The sequence below is a fragment of the Kogia breviceps genome, chromosome 6, assembly GCF_026419965.1.
Source record: "Kogia breviceps isolate mKogBre1 chromosome 6, mKogBre1 haplotype 1, whole genome shotgun sequence".
Lineage (NCBI taxonomy): Eukaryota > Metazoa > Chordata > Mammalia > Artiodactyla > Physeteridae > Kogia > Kogia breviceps.
In genome coordinates, this window is record NC_081315.1 from 103361715 (window position 1) to 103382074 (window position 20360).

Sequence of the window (20360 nt, forward strand, 5' to 3'; positions counted from 1 at the left end):
TTGGCAGGCATGAAAACAACATGAATCTTGTTCTACATCTCCATCAGAGCTCTTAGGTGATCAGGTGCATTATCAATGAGCAGTCACATTCACATTTTGAAAGGAATTTTTTTTTTTTCTGAGCAGTAGGTCTCAACAGTGAGCTTAAAATATTCAGTAAACCATGTTGTCAGCAGATGTGCCGTCATCCAGGCTTTGTTGTCCCATTTATAGAGCACAGGTAATGTGGTAAATGAGGACTTTTGGAATGGTAAATGAGCATTGGCTTCAACTTCAAGTTATCAGCTGCATTAGCCCCTAACAAGAGAGTCAGTCTGTCCTTTGAAGCTCTGAAGCCAGGCATTGACTTCTCCTCTTTAGCTATGAAAGTCCCAGATGGCATCTTCTTCCAATATGAGGCTGATTTGTCTAAATTTTAAATCTGTTGTTTAGTGTGGCCATCTTCATTGATTATCTTAGGTAGATCTGGATAACTTGCTGCAACTTCTACATCAGCACTGTTGCTTTACCTTGTACTTTTATGTTATGGAGATGGCTTCCCTCCTTAAACATCATGAACCAATCTCTGCTAGCTCCAAACTTTTCTCCTGCAGCTTCTTCATCTCTCTCAGCTTTCATTGAATTGAAGAATTAGGGCCTTGCTCTGGATTAGGCTGTGGCTTAAGGGAATGTTGTGGCTGGCTATCCAGACCACTAAAACTTTCTTATCATTCATGTGTTCACTTTTAATTTCCTTTAAGAACTTTTCCTTTGCATTCACAGCTTGACTGTTTGGCACAAGTGGCCTAGCTTGCAGCCTGTCTCAGCTTTTGATATGCTTCCCTCACTAAGCTTAATCATTTCTAACTTTTGATTTAAAGCGAGAGACTTGTTGCTACTCCTTTCACTTGAACTCTTAGAGGCCATTGTAGGGTTATTAATTGGCCTAATTTCAATATTGTTGTGTTTCAGGGAATAGGGAGGCCCAGCAAGAGGGAGAGATGTTGGGGCCAGGCCAGTTGGTGGAGCAGTCAGAACACACACACGAGGATTATACAGTGGAAAAAAGACTGTCTCTTCAGCAAGTGGTACTGGGAACATTGGACAGCCGCATGCAAATTAATGAAGTTAGAACACGTCCTCACACCATACACAAAAATAACTCAAAATGGCTTAAATACTTAAATATAAGAAATGACACCATAAAATTCCTAGAAGAGAACACAGGCAAACCATTCTCTGACTTAAATCCTACCAGTGTTTTCTTAGGTCAGTCTCCCAAGGCAATAAGAATAAAAGCAAAAATAAGCAAATGAGACCTAATCAAACTTAAAAGCTTTTGTACAGCAAAGGGAACCATAAGTAAAATGAAAAGACAACTTACAGAGTGGGAGAAAATATTCGCAAATCATGTGACCGACAAGGGCTTAATTTCCACAATACACAAACATCTTATATAACTCAACAACAAAAAACCCAGTTGAAAACTGGGTAGAACACCTAAATAGATATTTCTCCAAAGAAGACATACAGATGGCCAACAGGCACATGATAAATGCTCAGCATCACTAATTATTAGAGAAATACAAATCAAAACTATAATTATGTCCCACCTCAGACCAGTCAGAATGGCCATTATTAAAAAGTCTACAATTAACAAATGGCTGGAGAGGGTGTGGAGAAAAGGGAACTTCCTATGCTGTTGCTGGGAATGTAAGTTGGTGCAGCCACTATGGAAAACAGTATGGAGGTTCCTCTAAAAACTAAAAATAGGGTTGCCATATGATTCTGCAGTCCTACTCTTCAGCATACATCCAGACAAAACTATAATTCAAAAAGGCACATGCGTCCCTATGTTCATACCAGCACTATTCACAATAGCCGAGACATGGAAGCAACCTAAATGTCCACTGACAGATGAATGGATAAAGAAGATGTGGTATATATATACAATGGAATATTACTCAACCATAAAAGAGAATGAAATAATACTATTTGCAGCAACGTGGATGGACTTAGAGGTTATCATACTAAGTGAAGTCAGAAAGAGAAAGACAAATAACCATATGATATCACTTATATGTGGAATCTAAAATATGACACAAATGAACTTATCTATGAAATAGAAACAGACTCACAGACATAGGAAACAGACTTATGGTTGCCAAGAGGGAGTGGGCGGGGGAGGGATGGATTGGGAGTTTGGGGTTAGCAGACGCAGACCACTATATATAGAATGGATAAACAACAAGGTCCTATTGTATAGCCCAGGGCACTATATTCAATATCTTGTGATGAACCGTAATGGAAAAGAATCTTAAAAAGAATATAGATATGTATAACTGAATCACTTTGCTGTACAGCAGAAATTGACACAACGTTGTAAATCAACTCTACTTCAGTAAAAAAAAGAACACACATAGAACATTGATTAAGTTTGACAACTTATATCGGCACAGTTCTTGGACCTCAAAGCAGTAATAATAGTAATGTCAAGGATCACTGATCGCAGATCACCATAGCAAATATAATAATGAAAAAGTTTGAAATGTTGTGAGAATTACCAAAATGTGTGACACAGAGACACAAAGTGAATAAACGCTGTTGGAAAAATGGCATTGATAGACTTGCTCAGCACAGTGTTGCCACAAACCTTCAATTTGTAAAAAATGCAATATCTGCAAAGTGCAGTAAAGCAAAGTGCAATAAAACAATAAAACTGCCTTATACAGTTGGACTACAGTTTGTTCACCTATTTGAAAGACCTGGTCACTTCCTAGGTTTGGCAATTATGAATAAACCTGCTATAGACATGTGTGCAAGTTTTTGTGTGAACATACATTTTCAACTCATTTGGTTAAATGCCTAGGAGCACGATTGCTGGATCCTTTGGAAAGGAAAGACTCTGTTTAGCTTTGTAAGAAGCAGACTGTCTTCAAGAGTGGAGAAGAACACAAGTGAACACAAGAACTATTTTGTGTTCCCACCAGCAGTGAATTTAGGTTCCTTTTGCTCTACATCCTCACCAGCATTTCACGTTGTCAGTGTTTTGGACTTTAACCATTTTAATAGGTGTGTAGTGGTATCTTGTAATTTGCATTTCTCTGATGGAATGTAATATTGAACACCTTTTCATATGCCTCTTTACTATCTGCATATCGTCTTGGGTGAGGTGTCTGTTCAGACAGGTTTTGGAGTCAAGAATGAGTTAGGAAATATTTCCTCTGCTTCTGTTTTCTGGAACAGATTATAGAGAAACCATTTGGGCTGGTGCTTTCTGTTTTGGAAGGCTATTAATTATTGATTTAATTTCTTTGATGAATGCCTATTGAGGTTATGTATTTTTTTGTGTGTGTGATATGGTAGATTGTGTCTTTCAAGAAATTTGTCCATTTTATGCAAATCTGTGGGAAACTAATGTTGTCCATAATATTCTTTTGTTACTCTTTTAATGTTCATAGGATCAGTAGTGATGGCCCATCTTTCATTTCTGATATTTTCTTTTTTTTTCCTTGGTTAGCCAGGCTAGAGATTTATCATTATATTGATCTTTAAAAAATCAGCTGATCCTAATTTTTTAAAAGGTATAGAATATAAACTGGAAGGGTATATTGCAAACTATTAATAGTTATCTCTGGATGATGGGATTATGAATAGTTTTTCTTTTCTCCTTTGTACTTTCAATATAGTTAATATGTAGTTTCATAATGAAAAATTCTTTTTTAATTATATTGCCTACTGTTCAGTATCTTTTAACAAAGTTATAATCAGTTTTTTATGACCTTAATGAAAAATCTAATTTCAGTATTCTCCTTTTTCACTTTTCATTTAACTTTATCTTTAGGAACTCCAAATTTATTTTCTATGGCTTGAGGGTACTGAAGAGAATAAAAACATTCAAAAGAAGTGTGATTAGTTAAAAGAAAATGAAAGTAACATCTACTGGACTTCTGTGTTTTGCATATGTTCTTATTTAATTTTTACTAGCCTTAAGATGCAATTATTATCCTCATTGTACAGTGAGGAAATTGAAGCTCAGAGAAAGTGACTTGCCCAAGGCCACATCTATCAATAGTATGTGGAAAGACCATGGTTCACTACAAGGCTCTCTAATTTCAAAGACTGTTATCTTTCCCAGATAAATTAAGTGAATGATTGGAGCCAGACTTTGACCACAGGAATATGTATATATGGTGGAAAGGTTGATTTTTTTCATTCATTTACTATCAGTTTCATATATGACATTGCCTTTTATTAATAAGGCTAGTTGTATGAGGTACATATTTTGACCCTTTTTGAGCTTATACCTTCATGTATTAAAGTTTCAAAATGAGAGACAACTTATTTTAGAGATGACTATCTGAATCATTGTCACATTTTGTTTGAGAGATAAAATGAATGTGTTTTGTTGTAGTGCTTATTTAATTTTTATGACCTGAAAGGACAACCTGGACAGAGGGAGAAGTCTGGCCTCCAGGTGATTTTTCAAAATCGCTTTTCCTATATATAAAAAAATGTATACCATCATCATTTCTTTGGACTGAAAATTAAAAGTTGCTATATAAAGAGTAATTACTAAATATTTTAAAGTAAATTCATAGATTTCTGAACCCAGTAACATTTAATGGCATTTATGTAATCATTGATTATTCAATGCCATTTGTTTAACTATGTAGGTGTTTATTTTAATTGAATTTCCTTGAAGAACTTCACCTAAAATAACTAAAATAAATGAGGATAATCTCAGCATGCCCAATTTTATTTTACAACTGGTAATTGTTTAATTAACCCAAAGTTGTTGTCCCTTGAGTCAATATATTTATCACTGAAACTTTATGAAACCTTTCAATGATTTTTCAGAAATACCTTTTCCAAACCTACCAGCTGTTTTTCAAAAATCCCAATGCTGGATTCCTTTCATAGTCCCTATTCATGAGGCCATAATTTTTAAAAGCAGTAAGATTTCCTTGATTTATCAAAATTATGTTATGCTTGGCATATGAGTCAAGTTTTTGCTACAGTAATGCTACATAACAAACAGCTCCAAAATCTGTTTCATGTTTATGGGTGACCTTATTCACTGGAATCTAGGCTGTGGATGGGGATAACATCTCCTCATGACTCCATGTTCCAGACTGAAGGATTAATGGCTTTACGGGCCAAGTTCTTCTGATGTTGGATGGTGGAAATCCAAGAGAATTGGGGAAATTTCCATGCCTTTAAAAGCCTCTGTTTAGAATGGTATAGTGTCACTTCTTCTATATTCATTTCATTGGTCAGAAAGCTGTGTGTCGCTCTCTGTAAGAGACACTGCACAGTCCTATATTCAAGAGTGTGAATCTATGCTTCTGTTGTACTAACTGGGTGAAAGGTTGAAGAAAATTATGAACCTGCATTACTACAATTTGGGGTTTTTAACTGTATAGGTTATGTAAACCTTTTCATTTGTCAGGTTGTTTACAAAAAGTGATCAGTTTTCTTAAGCAGATATTCAGTTAAAATTTGTCTTCTACAAACTAACCTTATTAAATATATGTGTGATAGTACAGGATTTAAAAAATAATGACTAGCGACTCTACCTCGTTAATAATTCACCTTTGCATGATGTTTTGTAGTTTATAAAGTATTTTCATATTTTAAAAATTTGATCACAAATAAGTTAGGTGATGGGATCCTTATTTTACAGATGTGGAAATTAAAACAAAACCTTTGTGGCCTGGCAAGGCTACAAATAATAAGTTCCATTCCAGATTTTTGGAGACTTCAAATCCAATCATCCTTCCATTACTCCATACTGGATCTTATGTTCCCATTCCCTCCTCATTCCAAGCTTAAATAAATAAAAGGGATATTTCTGGAGTACTGCCAAAGTCAAAGGAAGCTATCACTATACTCTTTATATTCCAGCAAATTATATTATCTTCTATTCTGACCTATATATCTGGATTAATGCAAGAGTATCCCAGGGGCTAAACCTAAGTAGTATTTATTCATTATCATTCCAGAAGGATGAGTTTATTTCCTGTGTAGTTTAGCAGAAAACATGTATTCAGTTTCATTATGTATTTCAAAAGTATAAGAGAAATTACTGTGGTATACCAGTGCTTTTCAAATTAAGTCCAGTGTAGCTGCCTCAGATGATAATGGTTTATGTATTTGAGGTTCTGTGTATGAATTTATTTGGGAAAAGAAATTGGAGGGTATTTCTATTGCAAGGAGAAAGTTTGAAAAATCACTGTCTATACCAAGTACAGTCAGGATGGCAATGTTATTATATCTTCATAAAATTCCTTCATTAGAAAATGTTTTCCACGAACTCGCTAATATATTATAACAGGTGGATTATAAGGAACATTCTTGTGAAAAACAATCCATGTTTGGTATTGAATAATATAACTTGTTTACTTGCTTTTTGCTCTCTTGCAACAAAGCCTTTAGCATGTAATGAAAATCTGATCTGACTTCTTAGCAGTGGATTTCTACTTTTTTCTTGGATAGCATTCCATATTCTCAAATCTGTAGGCTCTTCTGGTGCTTTATTCCATTTCTCTGTTTTATGTTGTCTTTCATGATGTGCAAAATTTATTCCTTTATCCCCATATCTCCCTGTTTGTTCTGACTTCTTTCATAGTGAAAATAAAAATTAATAGACAATGATAAGTTGAATCTTTCAGAAGGCTAGATGATACTTAAAATTCTATTGTTGGAAAATTAATTTATAACCAGCTCATTGTTCTTGCTACTTTGTCTGATAATAGTGCAAAATTACTCTCCGTATTTCTTTCTAGATGTTACCAGTTTAATTTGGGGGGGGGTTCCCCTTACTATTAGTAGCTAGCTTTTTTATATGAGCCATTGCTATGGCGAGTGGTAATTTTATTTGTTTTAATAAAGTTAGTGTATTTAATCAATATTTTTCCCTCTTTTGAAGACTGTGAACCAGAAGAGCTGACTGACTGGTCTATGGATGAAAAATGTTCATTTTGTAACCTACAGAGAGAAGCAGTCAGTGTAAGTTTTAGTGCTATGAAATTCTTTCTAAACTAATTGCACAATTGTAACACAATTTTTTAAACTTAATTTATTCTGAAAATTTGTGACTTTACAGTGAAATTTAAATACTTGATTTTGGTAATGAGAAGAATATTTTAAAGTCTTATGTTAGAAGTCTAACATTTAGCTTAACTTGCAGGTAAAAATCCCAACATTCTCATCTTTTTTGCTTATTTCACATTTCTTTCTTAAAGCTCTCTGACTTATAAAGTTCAGTTCAGATCTGTTTTGTATTTAGGTAGACACAGGTGGGCCTAGTTCGGTCTGAGACCATCCTGTAGTCTGATTTCTTAGGAATCAGTGGTTGGAGGATAATGTAGTACTACATTTTAGCCTTTTACTTTCTCATGAAGTCTTTTGGATATCATAATTATCTCCTGTGAAATGATTAATTATTAGTTTCTACTTTAAACAGGGCATAAACTAGACAAGCAGCATCTTCTTGCATGGTGGGAAGTCCTAACTCTTTATGTACTGTTGTGGGAAGGGCTGAGAAGAAATGGGAATTTGAGAACTTGCACCCATTTTGGTCAGATTAGTGGATAAACATATCTGCTTTGTTCTTAAAACTCTCATTACTGGCATACTATATAGTGAATTTATTTAACAATATATTTTATCTGCCCCCACCCCCTTTTTGACAATAGTTTTGCTTAGGAATAAGACTAGTTTGTCCCTCTATCAAAGATAAATTTCTTTTTTCCTGATTCCTTTCTCAAATTTTATGTTCTGTATATAATTTGATATATTTAAAAGATAAAAAAATAAACATTTAGAGAATTTTTTTGCCATTTTAAATGGAGTCCCATGTTTAAATAAAAAGTGATTTTTTTATGTTGTTTTCTTCTAATTTTAGGATTGTATACCATCTCTTGATTCTTCACAGTCGACACCAACAGAGGAACTATCATCTCAGGGCCAGTCCAACACTGAAAAGATTGAATGCCAAGCAGAAAATTACCTAAATGCACTCTTTCGAAAGAAAGGTAATATTGATATACTTTGTCATTTAAAATTTGCAGTAGACATCTAAAATGTTTGAATTTTTCTCTCACACAGTTTTTAATATGTCAATCTCTACTCCATTCTTGATTATTTCCTTCTTTGTCCTTAGTTTTTCTTCATATTTTAGGGACATTAGGATTTGCAATCACTGTAGAGCTAGTCTTCTATTAGGCTTTCCTTTTCACCATTCTATTCTCAAATCTCTCCCTGACTTTTATTTTCTTAATCTACTATAGGCAGAAGAAAATTTTATATGCTTCTAGTCTTCCTTATTTTGTTTCTGACTTAAGAAGTTCTTTTGTGTTCAGTAAGTGATAGATGTAATATATTGCAAAGCTGTTTATAGAAATATAACAGTTAAATTATTTATCAGCCAGGTTGGTAGTATATTTGCTGGCTTGAGATTCAGTGTTTCTTTGAACACATTTCTTTGTATGTGCTTACTTGACATTACAATGTCAGTGTTGTTCTTTGCTTCCTGTCTATCTAAACATTTAATCCAAATGAGGGCTGTTGTTACTTGTTTTCTTGCTTGATACACATGTATCAGGCAGAAGTTACTTTTATATCTTGAGTTACTTGAGAAAAATACAGAAATATAGACCCTTCCATTTTTTGTTCTTGGCCATTTGCACAGTAGTAGAATGTCTTAATTTTTATCACCTAGACCTTTGGAGTAAGTCATGGTGTAGGAGGAATGAAGGGTGGTGGTGGGAGGATCACTGTACCTCCCAGCTTCCTGAGATTGAGGAAAACATTACTGTATTTTCATCTAAGTATTGATAGTGCTTTTACTCCTCTTTTAAATTAGGTAACATCAGATATTTTCTGTTAAATAAATAACTTACAGGTTTTAATCTATAATGTTGAATATAGTCCTCACCTTTGAGAAAGGAAGCTTTTGTTTAGTCTTACTGTTACGAGTTCTTTTATGTGTTGAAATATGAAAATCCTCTGATGAGAAGAACCATTAGTATATTAAAAGGCCTAAAGTTAAGAACTATATATTTTTTTAAGTGCAGGGACTGAAAATCTTTTCCTGTGTGTTACCAGAGTACTTATTATTGAGAAATTGGCAGTATCTTTAAAAAACAAATTGTTTTCTTAAAATTTTCTTTATGAACCAATATAAAAAATATTTACATGATTTCTTTAAGAATTTTATATTAACTTAGAAAATTTTATTCTGCCGGTATATTTATATTTATAAGAATTATATCAGACTTACATCACGAAGAAAGCTGGAGAAAATGTATGCATTTACACACATGCATGCAGTAAGTTTCACTCACCTTAGAACTTACTCAGTCGCCTCCTCCTTTGAATAATTTGTAATGGTAGTAGGTAGAAATTAATCAATAATAATGCCTTTTAATATTTGATAGTATGGAGTTAGCCTGTGCTCCATTGCCCTGTTAAGAGTAATCAGTAAAAACTTGGTACTATTTCAGCTGATTCAAGCATCTGGGTCTCCAAGAGGTCTCCTACCAATGGTTGGGTGAGTGTTCATGGATATTTAGTGACCTCTCCATTTGGGGATTTTTTTGGTTTTCTTCAAGATCTTTGAAGGATCACAGAGTTTTTAAATGAAAGATTCTTATTAGTAGTATTTTTGCTTTACTTCAAGTCTTCAGTATTTTTGTCTTTGTTAATTTCTTTGTTTGTAGTTCATCATCACTTTCCAGATTTAATTAAACATAAGGACTTTTCTACTTGTTTACTTGGGTTTGTTTCTGTTGTTTGTTTTTAATTTCTTTGAATGAAATCATTTTCAAGATTTCCAATATGGTGTGACTAGGATGAGACTAGAAGATAATAACAGTATCTTTTAAATGGTCTTAACTCCTTTGTTTGTGTATTCGTTTATTTATTTAGTAAGTTCTTTTAACTTTACTTTGAAATAAAAGGCAAAAAATGTGTTTTTAAAGATAGGAAATACTTCCGAATCTTTGGAAGCAAATAAAATGGTAATAAAGCATCTTGTTAGTGAAGTTTTTATTTGATTCCTGAAAATTTCTCAAACTCGGTCATTTTTAGGCATGCTGCATATTAGTAACATTAGTATTACTGATACTTTAAATCTGTTGCTTAGTTTGAGGAGCATAAGCATGTGATCATCTTGCCAAAACATAGAGAAATATTTTAATATCCTTATTGTAGCTTGTTTATTATCTTTCTCAACTATAGTTTTATGGAAGTTGATGATGTAAGCTGCTATTATTGAGAACTCACACTTAGGATAATTAAGGTGGTTGATGTCATCAATTATGATTGAACACTAAGCCCATTTTGTGACTTACCTCATTTAATCCCAAAACACTGTTAAGAGATAGGTACTCTTGTTATCATTTTAACAGACAGAGGTAATGAAACTCAGAGAAGTTTTGGGTTGTGAACGTTTGAATCCTTGGAAGAAATTTAAAAAGGTCAAAGATGTTCTATGTGAGGAACACTTAGATTCTAAGTATGAAGTAGAAAATCGTTCCTGTTCTCTACTACTTAGCAGCCTAGAATTAGGATTATTTTAATTGAATTAGGCAGGCTAGAGAGGACCTATGAGACATACAGAGCATTCCATCTTTGCTTTATATGAACATGAACAGCTTTAGTGATTAGTTCCCTTATAGTATTTAATAATCGGAGAAAACTTATTACTTAATCTAAATACAGTTTGGACTATCCCTTACAATTAGAAGCCAGTCAAAAATACTCTTGTAGGGCTGAGTAAGTACAGTCAGGGGAGTGGATATTTTAGTGCAGAGGTGAACTTTTAACTAATTTTGTATATTCTTTACTTTAGAAATGTTTCAAAATTGAATTCCTTCTAGAGGTTAACCTAGACAATTGTCTAGAGTGCTAGAGTAGAATGAAACCTCCATGATAGTAGGGACTTGTTTTGTTAATTGCAGAATCCTCAGTATCTGGAATAGTACTTGTCACATCTTAGATCTTCAATAAATATTTTTGAAAGAATGAATGAGTACTAAGATAAACTGTCCATATATCTTCCAGTTTGTCTACATATTCAGTGGTATTAGTACTTATTTGTTTTATTTGAAGAAGAAAATTATTTAGCGTGTATATATTGTTTATCTTTTCCTGCTTTGTACTTAAGTTTATTACTGTGTATAGCCTGAATATCAGTCAGTTTATTTGTTTTGAAATGTGGGTAACATAGGCATATAGATATAAAATGCCTTTTCTGAAGCTGTCCCCGTAGGATATGAGCCAAACTATTTTGACTTTGGCTACGCGTTCTCTGATCACCTGAAGCAGTGTAAATCACTGGCTTATGATTCAGGAAGATATCTCATCTTTTATTTTTCAGTTAAAGAAGGCTACTTGACTAAATTGGACAGATAGTATGTACATTGTAGCTGAATGAATCATACTGCTAAGTGTATATAACAAAATAAAGCCTTCCTTCATCAAAATATAATGTTTTTCCTACTTTATCTTTTACCCCCCCCACACACACACACATTGAGCATTCATGTAACTACTATTCTGGCCTTTTCTTTTCGAAGACCTTCTTGATATATGGTTGAAAGCTGCTATGAACCAACCTTTCCTCCTTAAATTAATTGATAGCTAGGTTTTATATAAAGTTTTTCATGCCTTTTTTGAACACAGATCCTTTCCGTTTTAAACTTTTAATTTTTAAGCATGAAAATAAATATTAATACTGCTTATTAATTAATTGGATTTTAAGCATGAAATAAATATTAATACTGCTTATTAATTAATTGGATTATGACTGATACGAAAACATTTGACTTCTTAGAAACAAAAGTGTTAATCTTTTACATTGCTTTTCTCTAAATGCAGGTATCCTTGAATAGCTTATGTAAATTTGACCTGATTCATTCAGGCCCTATGTGTTTCTTATACAAATGTGCCTTTGTGATAACATGTGGTCATACATTGACTTTCTCTTTATATGTGGGCTGCCCTTTTAGAACTCTCAGGAAACTGTATGTTAGTGTCATAAAATAATCCACATACCATTATGAGCCACAATCCAGAGGTGTTCTTGAAAAGATTTTTCTTATTTTGCCATGTAGAGGATATGAATAAAATTCTAAGAATACACTTAAAATTATAACTGTATTTAAGATTTTAATCATTTCTGTTAAAATCACCTTTCTGCCTGCAACACCATCCATAGCAGGAATTAAAGGCCGACTATCAGGTCATTCATTCATCATCACATGGATTCTTATCTCCTTTTGTCTGTTTTAATCTCTAATTTGACCCAGTCATTTACACCCTTACAAGCACCCAAATTTTTTCCACTGTGTCTTCTAGAACTTGTGGTCTTTCATCAGCAATCCCCTATATCCTCAGTCTTTTCTCTTAATGTTCCCTTTACTTTATTGCTTTAAGTGAAACCTATATATTCATAAAAGATGCTTTTGTAGACCTTTCCCTTGCTGGGTGTTTTCAATTCCTTGCTTTATGTAATATGGGGGTGATAAAATTAACAAGCAACTTCTGAGATCTTTATAGCTGCTTTCCAATCATTTATTTGCCATCCTCACTCCAAACCCTGAGCTTGTTTGGAATATCTAAATATTCCATCCATATTATCATGTTGCACACCTCTACCAGCCTTTTCACTTTCTTCCTCCCATCTTAGTTCTTGGTGACTTCAATTTCTATGTAGCTGTTATGTTCTACATTCTGGCCTCTCAGTTACTTGACCTCTTCATTTCCAATGATCTTTTCCTCCATTCCACTCCAACCACCTTTCCCATGATCATCCCTAGACCTTTGTCCCCTCACAAATATAATTTCAACCATCCCTATTTCTACTACCATTTTATTTCAGTAGTCATCCCAGTATTTTTTTAACCTCCTTGCAACCCCCAATCTATTGACTATACCACTTCTCACTATTATTGTCTTTCGACTTCACGTCTCTCCCTCCTCAGCTCAGATACTGTGCTCAATTGCTGTAATCATCTTTCTGTAAAATTTTAACTCCCTTGCTTCTCTTTTCCTTTGTCATATTTGCTTGTCAGAACCTTATCTGTGTTTTAACCCTATTCTCAATATCTTACACACTTACCCTGGAACAGCTGAACTTGACTAAAGTAAAACACGCTATTATGCTGACTTTCTAAGTCTCACCTAGTCCCTTTCCTCTGTTACAGGTGGTTATTTTATATCCTTCTCCTCAAAAGTTCACAACTAAAAATTATGCTTCCTTTTTGTAGCACAATCACCTTCTAACATATTATATAATTTACTTATTTCTTTTATTTTTATTGTTCATTGTCTTATTCCTTTTGCTAAAATATAAGCACTATGAAGAATTAGATTTTTGTATTTTTGTCTGCTGAGATATCACAAGCATCTGACACGTAGTAGATGTTTATTTTCTGTACTTTTACCATCTTCACTTCTCAACTCCCCTTTTCTTTTCAACCCATCCCAATTAGACTTTCTTTTCTACTACTCCACTGAAATTGTTTTATCAGTTTCAGTGGTAATTCCGTCTTGTACTATTCAGAGGAAAGTTATCAGTTCTCACCTTATTCAGCTTTTCAGCATCATTTGATAGGGATGATCACTTCCTTAATCCTGGTTTCTAGGAAATTATATTCTTTTAATTTTTCCCCTGTCTTGCAGATTACTTCTTTCACATGCTCCTTGCTGCTTTTTGTCTTTTTTACCTTTAAATATTGAAGAGCCTAGGAGTTAGTCCTCAGTTGTCTTTTCTTCTCAATATGCCTCTCTTACTTGATGGCATCATTTCATCCAGTGGATTTAATTACAATGTATGTGTTGATGACACCTGAATATTATAGGATTATATCTAATCCTAATCTTTTCTCTAGCTTTACTCTCTTATATCTGTCCACTTGGTATTCTTCAGTAGAATATTCAATAGGCATCTCAGAATGACCTATCTAAAACAGAACACTTGATTTTACTCTCCCCAAACCTTCCCCTGCCCCAGCCTATCCTATCTTAGTAAAAAGTATCACCCTTGACCCCAGTTGGTCAGCCCCCAAGCTAGGAGCCTTTTTCTTGATTCCTCAGTATCCTCTGTATCCACATTCAACCTATCATCAATTCCCATTAGTTCTACCTGCAAACCATTTCCATAGCTGCCATCCTAATCCAAGGCACTCACTTCATCTCTGGCATATACTACTTAAAGAGCCTCCTAACTGGTGTCTCTTCTTCTACTTTTCTCTTCCCTACCAATTCATTTTTTCTACACAGAAGGCAAAATGATATTTCTGAAGCCTAAACCAGGACATTATTCCTCTGCCCAAAAGCTTCCAATGGCTTTGCATTGTCAGTGAAAGTAAAATTTATCAGAAATTCAATCTACATGGCCTACTTCTGCCTCCTCTTTAGCCACATCTCTTATTGTTTATTCTTTTGCAGACTCTGGCTTTTTGCTTTTCCTCAGATGTGCTAACCTTATTCCCATCTCAGGGTCTTCCTACTTGCTGTTGCTGTTACCTCTGTCTGAAATCCTTGTTTACACCTGAGCATTGCACTCCTTCATATTACCAAACATTACCCTGGCCTGACCACTCATTGCCCCAACCATCCTATTTATGATAATTCTTTCAGTCAGTCTCTTTCCCGTCATTCTCCTTTTCATTTGTCTATTTGTTTCCCTGACTCCTCTTTTAATATCTGTTTGTTATCTGCTACTTCTAGAATATAAGAACAGTAAGACAGGGATTTTGTCTATTTTGCTATATCCTCAGCACCTAGAATTATAGCCAGTACAGTTAAAACTCAATAACTTAATTGAATGCATGTAGAAGAGGAATATTTTAAAGATCAACAGTAATGCTTTAAAATCATGATTGTCTATCCAGTTTTTTAAAATGTTACTTATAGCTGTAGTATGCTAGATCTTTTAGCAAAGTCTTTAATGAGTCCTTGCATGTGATAAGAAAGTTCCAATATTCTATGATGTTCTAGGAATCAGCCCAAATAATGAAAATATAAGTGATTCTATATTCCTTTCAGAAATGTTTAGTCATTGAATTATTCTTTCAGTGGTTTTACACAACTCTGATAACCTTTTGAGGACATAATTTAAATTTTGGGGAAGCAGTGTTTCTTTCATTTATCTTTATATAATTCTTTAGAAGTTTGTCTAAATTATTTATTTGCATATTCTAATTCAGTTGAGGAAGTGTAGTCTATTAGGTGAGAGGGAAGACCTAATTCTCAGAAGAGATATAATTCTATTTGGGGCCCTATTTTTTTAATTACCGTCTGTCCCTGGGTAGTATTTCTTCCCTGTGCTCTGTCTCTAATACGGCAGATAGTGAAATTAGCCTGTATGTGAATAAATGTAGTAATCTATATATGCTGTTCAAAATAATGAGTACTGAATTGGGAAAAGCACTTTTTTGTGGAAGTAATAGATGGTTACTACGTGCTATTTAACTGTTTCGTATTAATTTATCATTTAAAAATCTTTTTAGAATATTTTTCTGATTTTCTTGAATAACTCATGAATTCACCAGCTGTGTCATCACCTATGTGTTCTTTCATAAAATCCTGCTAATTTACTTATTTCTTTCCCTGAGTATGACTTTCCCCAGAGCAAGACTAGCATGTTGGCCTTTATAAAACATATTTCTCGTCCATGGTTAGAGAAGTTAATTCATTCAACAAAGTTCCACTAAGTTTTCTTCTATATGCCAGGTACCATACTAGTGGAAAAAAGGCAGAAAACATCCCTGTCTTCTGTGTGCTAGTGAGGGGAAGCAGACAGTAAGCAAGTAAATTCTGTTTGTGGATGAATGTGAATGCGTGCATGCGCACACATACAGACACACACCTTACACACATGCTGGATATAAATATATATGTAGGTGCTGTGGAGGCAAAGCAGGGAAAGGAGCTTAGGGAATGCCAGGGTAGAGGTGGGAATTGCAGTCTTAAAAAGGGTAGTCAAGGGCTTCCCTGGTGGCGCAGTGGTTGAGAATCCGCCTGCCGATGCAGGAGACACAGGTTCGTGCCCTGGTCCGGGAAGATCCCACATGCCGCGGAGCAACTAAGCCCGTGAGCCATGGCCGCTAGGCCTGCGCGTCCGGAGCCTGTGCTCCGCAACAGGAGAGGCCACAACAGTGAGAGGCCCGCATACCGCAAAAAAACAAACAAACAAACAAAAAGGGTAGTCAAATAACATTTGAGCAAATGCTAAAAAGAAAAAAAATAGGGTATCAAACTCAAACTACAGAAAACCTGGGGGAAATACATTTCAGGAGTTAAAGCTAATATCAGTTTTGAAAACTTATTGATCAGTCATGTAGGAGGTGATCGCCACTCCCATTCCTCCGTTTTACAGATTATTTTCCTTTTAAGACTAAGCTAAAATTATAGCATTTAAAAGCAGATAGGGGATTTGGAGATTATTTAACTCTGTTCCTTTACTTACATACAAAGAAGTAACAGTTAAATAACTTGACAAAGCAACATGTAATGTACTATTATGTAAACAACTGATTAAATAATGTAAGATAGTTAATGATTATTAATAGTACTTAGTAAAATAATCAAAAAAGCTTTTTTAAAATGTTTAATTAATCGATTAAAGAGTTGCCAGCATGAAGTTTGATGGTAATAAAAGAGTTGGAGGCTTAGTTCCTGTTGCTATTTGGTGATGAGTAGTATTAAGTCAGAGTGAGCTGGTGAAGTAGTGAACAGGTGAATTAAATGCCTAAGGTTCATCCATGTCTGAATCCATGGAACTAGCTTATCTGAACCATCAGCTGAAGCCACAGAAAAGGCACTGGGATTTTTTTAAAAACTTCTTTTAAAAATGGATGAACTATTTAAGTTCCCTTCACTTGTAGTTTTTCAGCTCCTTGTCTCCCTTTAATGTGTGGAGTCTTCGAATATCATGATCAGACTCACTAGTGTGAACAAACATTTTATCTGCATGATCTAAAATTTTTTTAAAAGATTTGGTGTCAAATATTTGTGACTCCTTTATCTTTGCCTGACAAATGATGAGCATCAAGTTGAAAGATTTTCTAATCATAAACTCTTCACTATGTGATGTTAACAGTTAACATTTCCATGGTCCACTTCATTAAACCCAGCCTCCTTAGCAAGCTGTAAGACTTTTTGGTTTACAGTCAACATTTCTTTTAACTCCTTGAAGTGAACAGAAGAATATGCTAGGTTTGTTCATACTCCATTCATTGTTTATTGTGATACTTTTTCCCAAGCCTGATTGACTGAGGGTGTCTTTTTATCAAAACACCTTCATAAGTCCTACTTCTAGAAGTGTCAAATGCATCAGCATCCCACAGCAGATATTTCATGCCAAGTGTGAAAAATAAAAATCTGTGTCATGTGGGTATCTGTCCACTGTTCTACTTTGTCAGAATACCTGTGGCTTCCCTTGGTCCCCCCATAGGGGCCATGAGATAGGAGATAAGCAAATTTACTGTTTTTTAAATAGCTCTCAGTTTCTACACACCTCCTGTACTTTAAAGCATCTCTGCAAATAGAGCATGATTCTCATGTTTAAAAATGTGTGTTTCATAATACATAATAATGTATAAGACTGCAGACCATAAGTATACACTGTACTGGTGGGCTATTTAAGAGATTTTTAAGGATAATTTTTATTCTGTGAAATGATTTCTACCTTCTTTGTCAATTTTAAGTATTATTCCATCATATCCAAGAGTATTGATTTTAGTAGATTTTGAACTCCTTAGAGGCAAAGACTATCTTAATAATTTTTATCCTTCCAATTCCTTATAAGCATTTCTTAGGGTTTTTTTTTTTTTTTTTGCGGTACACGGGCCTCTCACTGTTGTGGCCTCTCCCATTGCAGAGCACAGGCTCAGTGGCCATGGCTCACGGGCCCAGCCACTCCACGGCATGTGGGATCTTCCTGGACTGGGGCACGAACCTGTGTCCCCTGCATCAGCAGGCAGACCCTCAACCACTGCGCCACCAGGGAAGCCCTATTTCTTAGTTTTTTGAATAGAGTTTTGGTCAAAGACATAAATCAAAATCATAGAAGATACTCTTCAACATGTAATACACATGTAATATATATTTGCTGTTCAATTTATGTATAATTATGCATTTTAGGGTTAAAGTGAGAACACTGCCTACATGCGTGTGTGGTGGAATAACATGGCTCAGCTGCTGAACAAATTTTAAGGTACCATACAGCAGTGTGGTTCAGGGGTGTTGGCAAGGGGCCAAGCAAACACAGGAGAAGCCTGCTCAAAAGACAAGGCAAAATCAGCTTCCTGCTTTCAGTTGCTATATATTCAGGTGCCTTAAAATTTTGCTCTATGAAGTACTGTGTTTCTAAGATGAGGGGTTTTTTTGTTTGTTTTTTTTTAAATGAGAACTGATGTTTATTTTATACGTTTCATTCAGTTCTCCTGCCTCAAGTTGTGTGTGTTTGTTCAATGCTGTGAAAATAAGGGTTTGTGTTTTTTTTAAACTTCTTGGAAAGCCTACATTTCTTAGAGGTCTGCTTTTCTCTCATGTTTTTCTTTTTAAATTTTGTTGCTAAGTTTCAATTTCTTCATGTTATTTTAAATTTTTTAAATTAAACCACAATATTTGTTAGTTTGTATGCTTTTAAAACAGTGGTTATGTCTTTATATACCTAAAAACAGCAGGTTGTTAGATGACTTTAGAGTAAAAACTACTATGACAGTTCTTTTGCTTAGTTTCTTTTTAAGATGTACTTTTAAAGCATACATATAGAAAGTTTTCATTTTCATTGTAAATAATACGTCTAAAAACTCTAATCCAGAATTCTTAAAAGTATGTTTCCTCTTGGTATTTTAGCTGTAAGACCTTAAACCTGATTGTAGTCTGCCTGCAAATTTAAGACAGCCCAATATACTGAATTGGGTGGTGTTAGAATCTCAAGATCAGGACCTTTTGAGGAAAGAAAGAAAACTTAATGGCCAAGAACATTAGCTAAAGACTGAAATAGTTCATATATCCTGAACTGAAATAATAAGGGAGAGGGAGAGGTATGTTACTAGTCAGCTGTTGTTGTTGTTGTTTTTTCCAGACAATTTTCTTCATATACTGTGGTTTTGTGGATGATAAACTATAGTGTAAAAAACACCTGAGTTATAAGCCAGCCACTGAATCAATCTACCACCTCAACTTTTTAATACAAGGTTGAAGTTCTATCTTGCCATAATTTTGAGTCTGATATTTTCAATTTCTTAATCTCACATAAAGATCTTTTTTAGTGCAGTTTTTGTAGAAATAGCACTTTGTTAAATATGCTCTAACACATGAACTCTCCTCTCTATCTCATTTAATATGATATAGTTATAATTCTCTTTTGAATAATTACTTATTCTCTCTGGCACTTTGGAACCTCAGTGGCTGATGAATTCTTTCTGAATTTCTCTTACTAAGATAGAAGGAGTCTAGGATTCTAGCAGAGGAATTGATCAAATACTGTACTTGTGAAATGTGATAAATTAGTTTTATAAATTACCATCTCACCATTTTAAATTTACATTTAATTATGAACTGTCAGTTACAGTTTACTGTTTGCTGTTGACTAGTTGTCCATTATATTCACAGCCTGCTCAGACTGTTCTATTGATTAGAACTCATTGGTTTGTTATTACCAAGTAGCGATCACCCCCTACCTTTCTCCATATGGATATATATTTGTATGTGTGTGTATTTTCTCCCTTAAAGTGTTTCGAGTGAAGTCTTCTAAAATGTTTCCATCTTCAGTAGAAAGGGCAAAGCATAAGTTTTACCATGAAACATATATGGATTCAAATCTTCCCCTACCATACATTAGTTATATAGTTCTGATAAACTACTTACCCTCTTATGTGACTTAGTTTTCTCCTATGCGCAAGAGGCATAATAACTGTGGATGCTTATACTCTGTCTACCCTCACCCACCAAAAAATAGTCTTATTAAAACAAAAGGTACTAGTTTAGATTTTAGTTTGATAGATATGCTGTGTGTTCAGTAGTAGCTTCTGGTGGAAAAAAGAATATGGGCTATGGAGTCAAACCTAGATGGGTTGCTTACTGCTTTGTTTGTTTTTTAATTAAAAAGCTGTGATATTGGACAAGATACTTAACTTGGTGATATTATTGTGAAGATTAATATAATGTAAATGAAACATGCAGCTTAGTGCCATATGTATACTAGGCATCCAGTGAAGAGTAGCCCTATGGTGGATTACACTAATTTTTTTTTGCTGTTGAGTGTACAAGAAATCTAGGCACCAGCATGTAAATGACTTGCTCTAATCATAGTATGGCATAGTAGTTAAGAGGTCAGATTTTGGATTAGACCTGGG

The 20360-nt window shown here is 34.4% G+C and overlaps 1 protein-coding gene across 9 annotated transcripts in view; it reads left to right on the forward strand.

Annotated features, from left to right (window-relative positions):
- The window catches only part of LCORL (ligand dependent nuclear receptor corepressor like), a 180749-nt gene that overhangs the window by 55892 nt on the left and 104497 nt on the right, over window positions 1-20360 (forward strand). For 7 of the 9 annotated variants that reach the window (XM_067036355.1, XM_059067488.2, XM_059067494.2 and 4 more), the window contains exons 3-4: window positions 6911-6990; window positions 7889-8018. In XM_067036355.1, the coding sequence (XP_066892456.1) occupies window positions 6911-6990; window positions 7889-8018 (210 nt within the window). Of the gene's footprint in view, window positions 1-4393; window positions 4457-6910; window positions 6991-7888; window positions 8019-9488; window positions 9536-20360 lie in introns of all 9 variants that reach the window. The other 2 variants (XR_010841110.1, XM_067036356.1) reach the window with 2 other exon arrangements.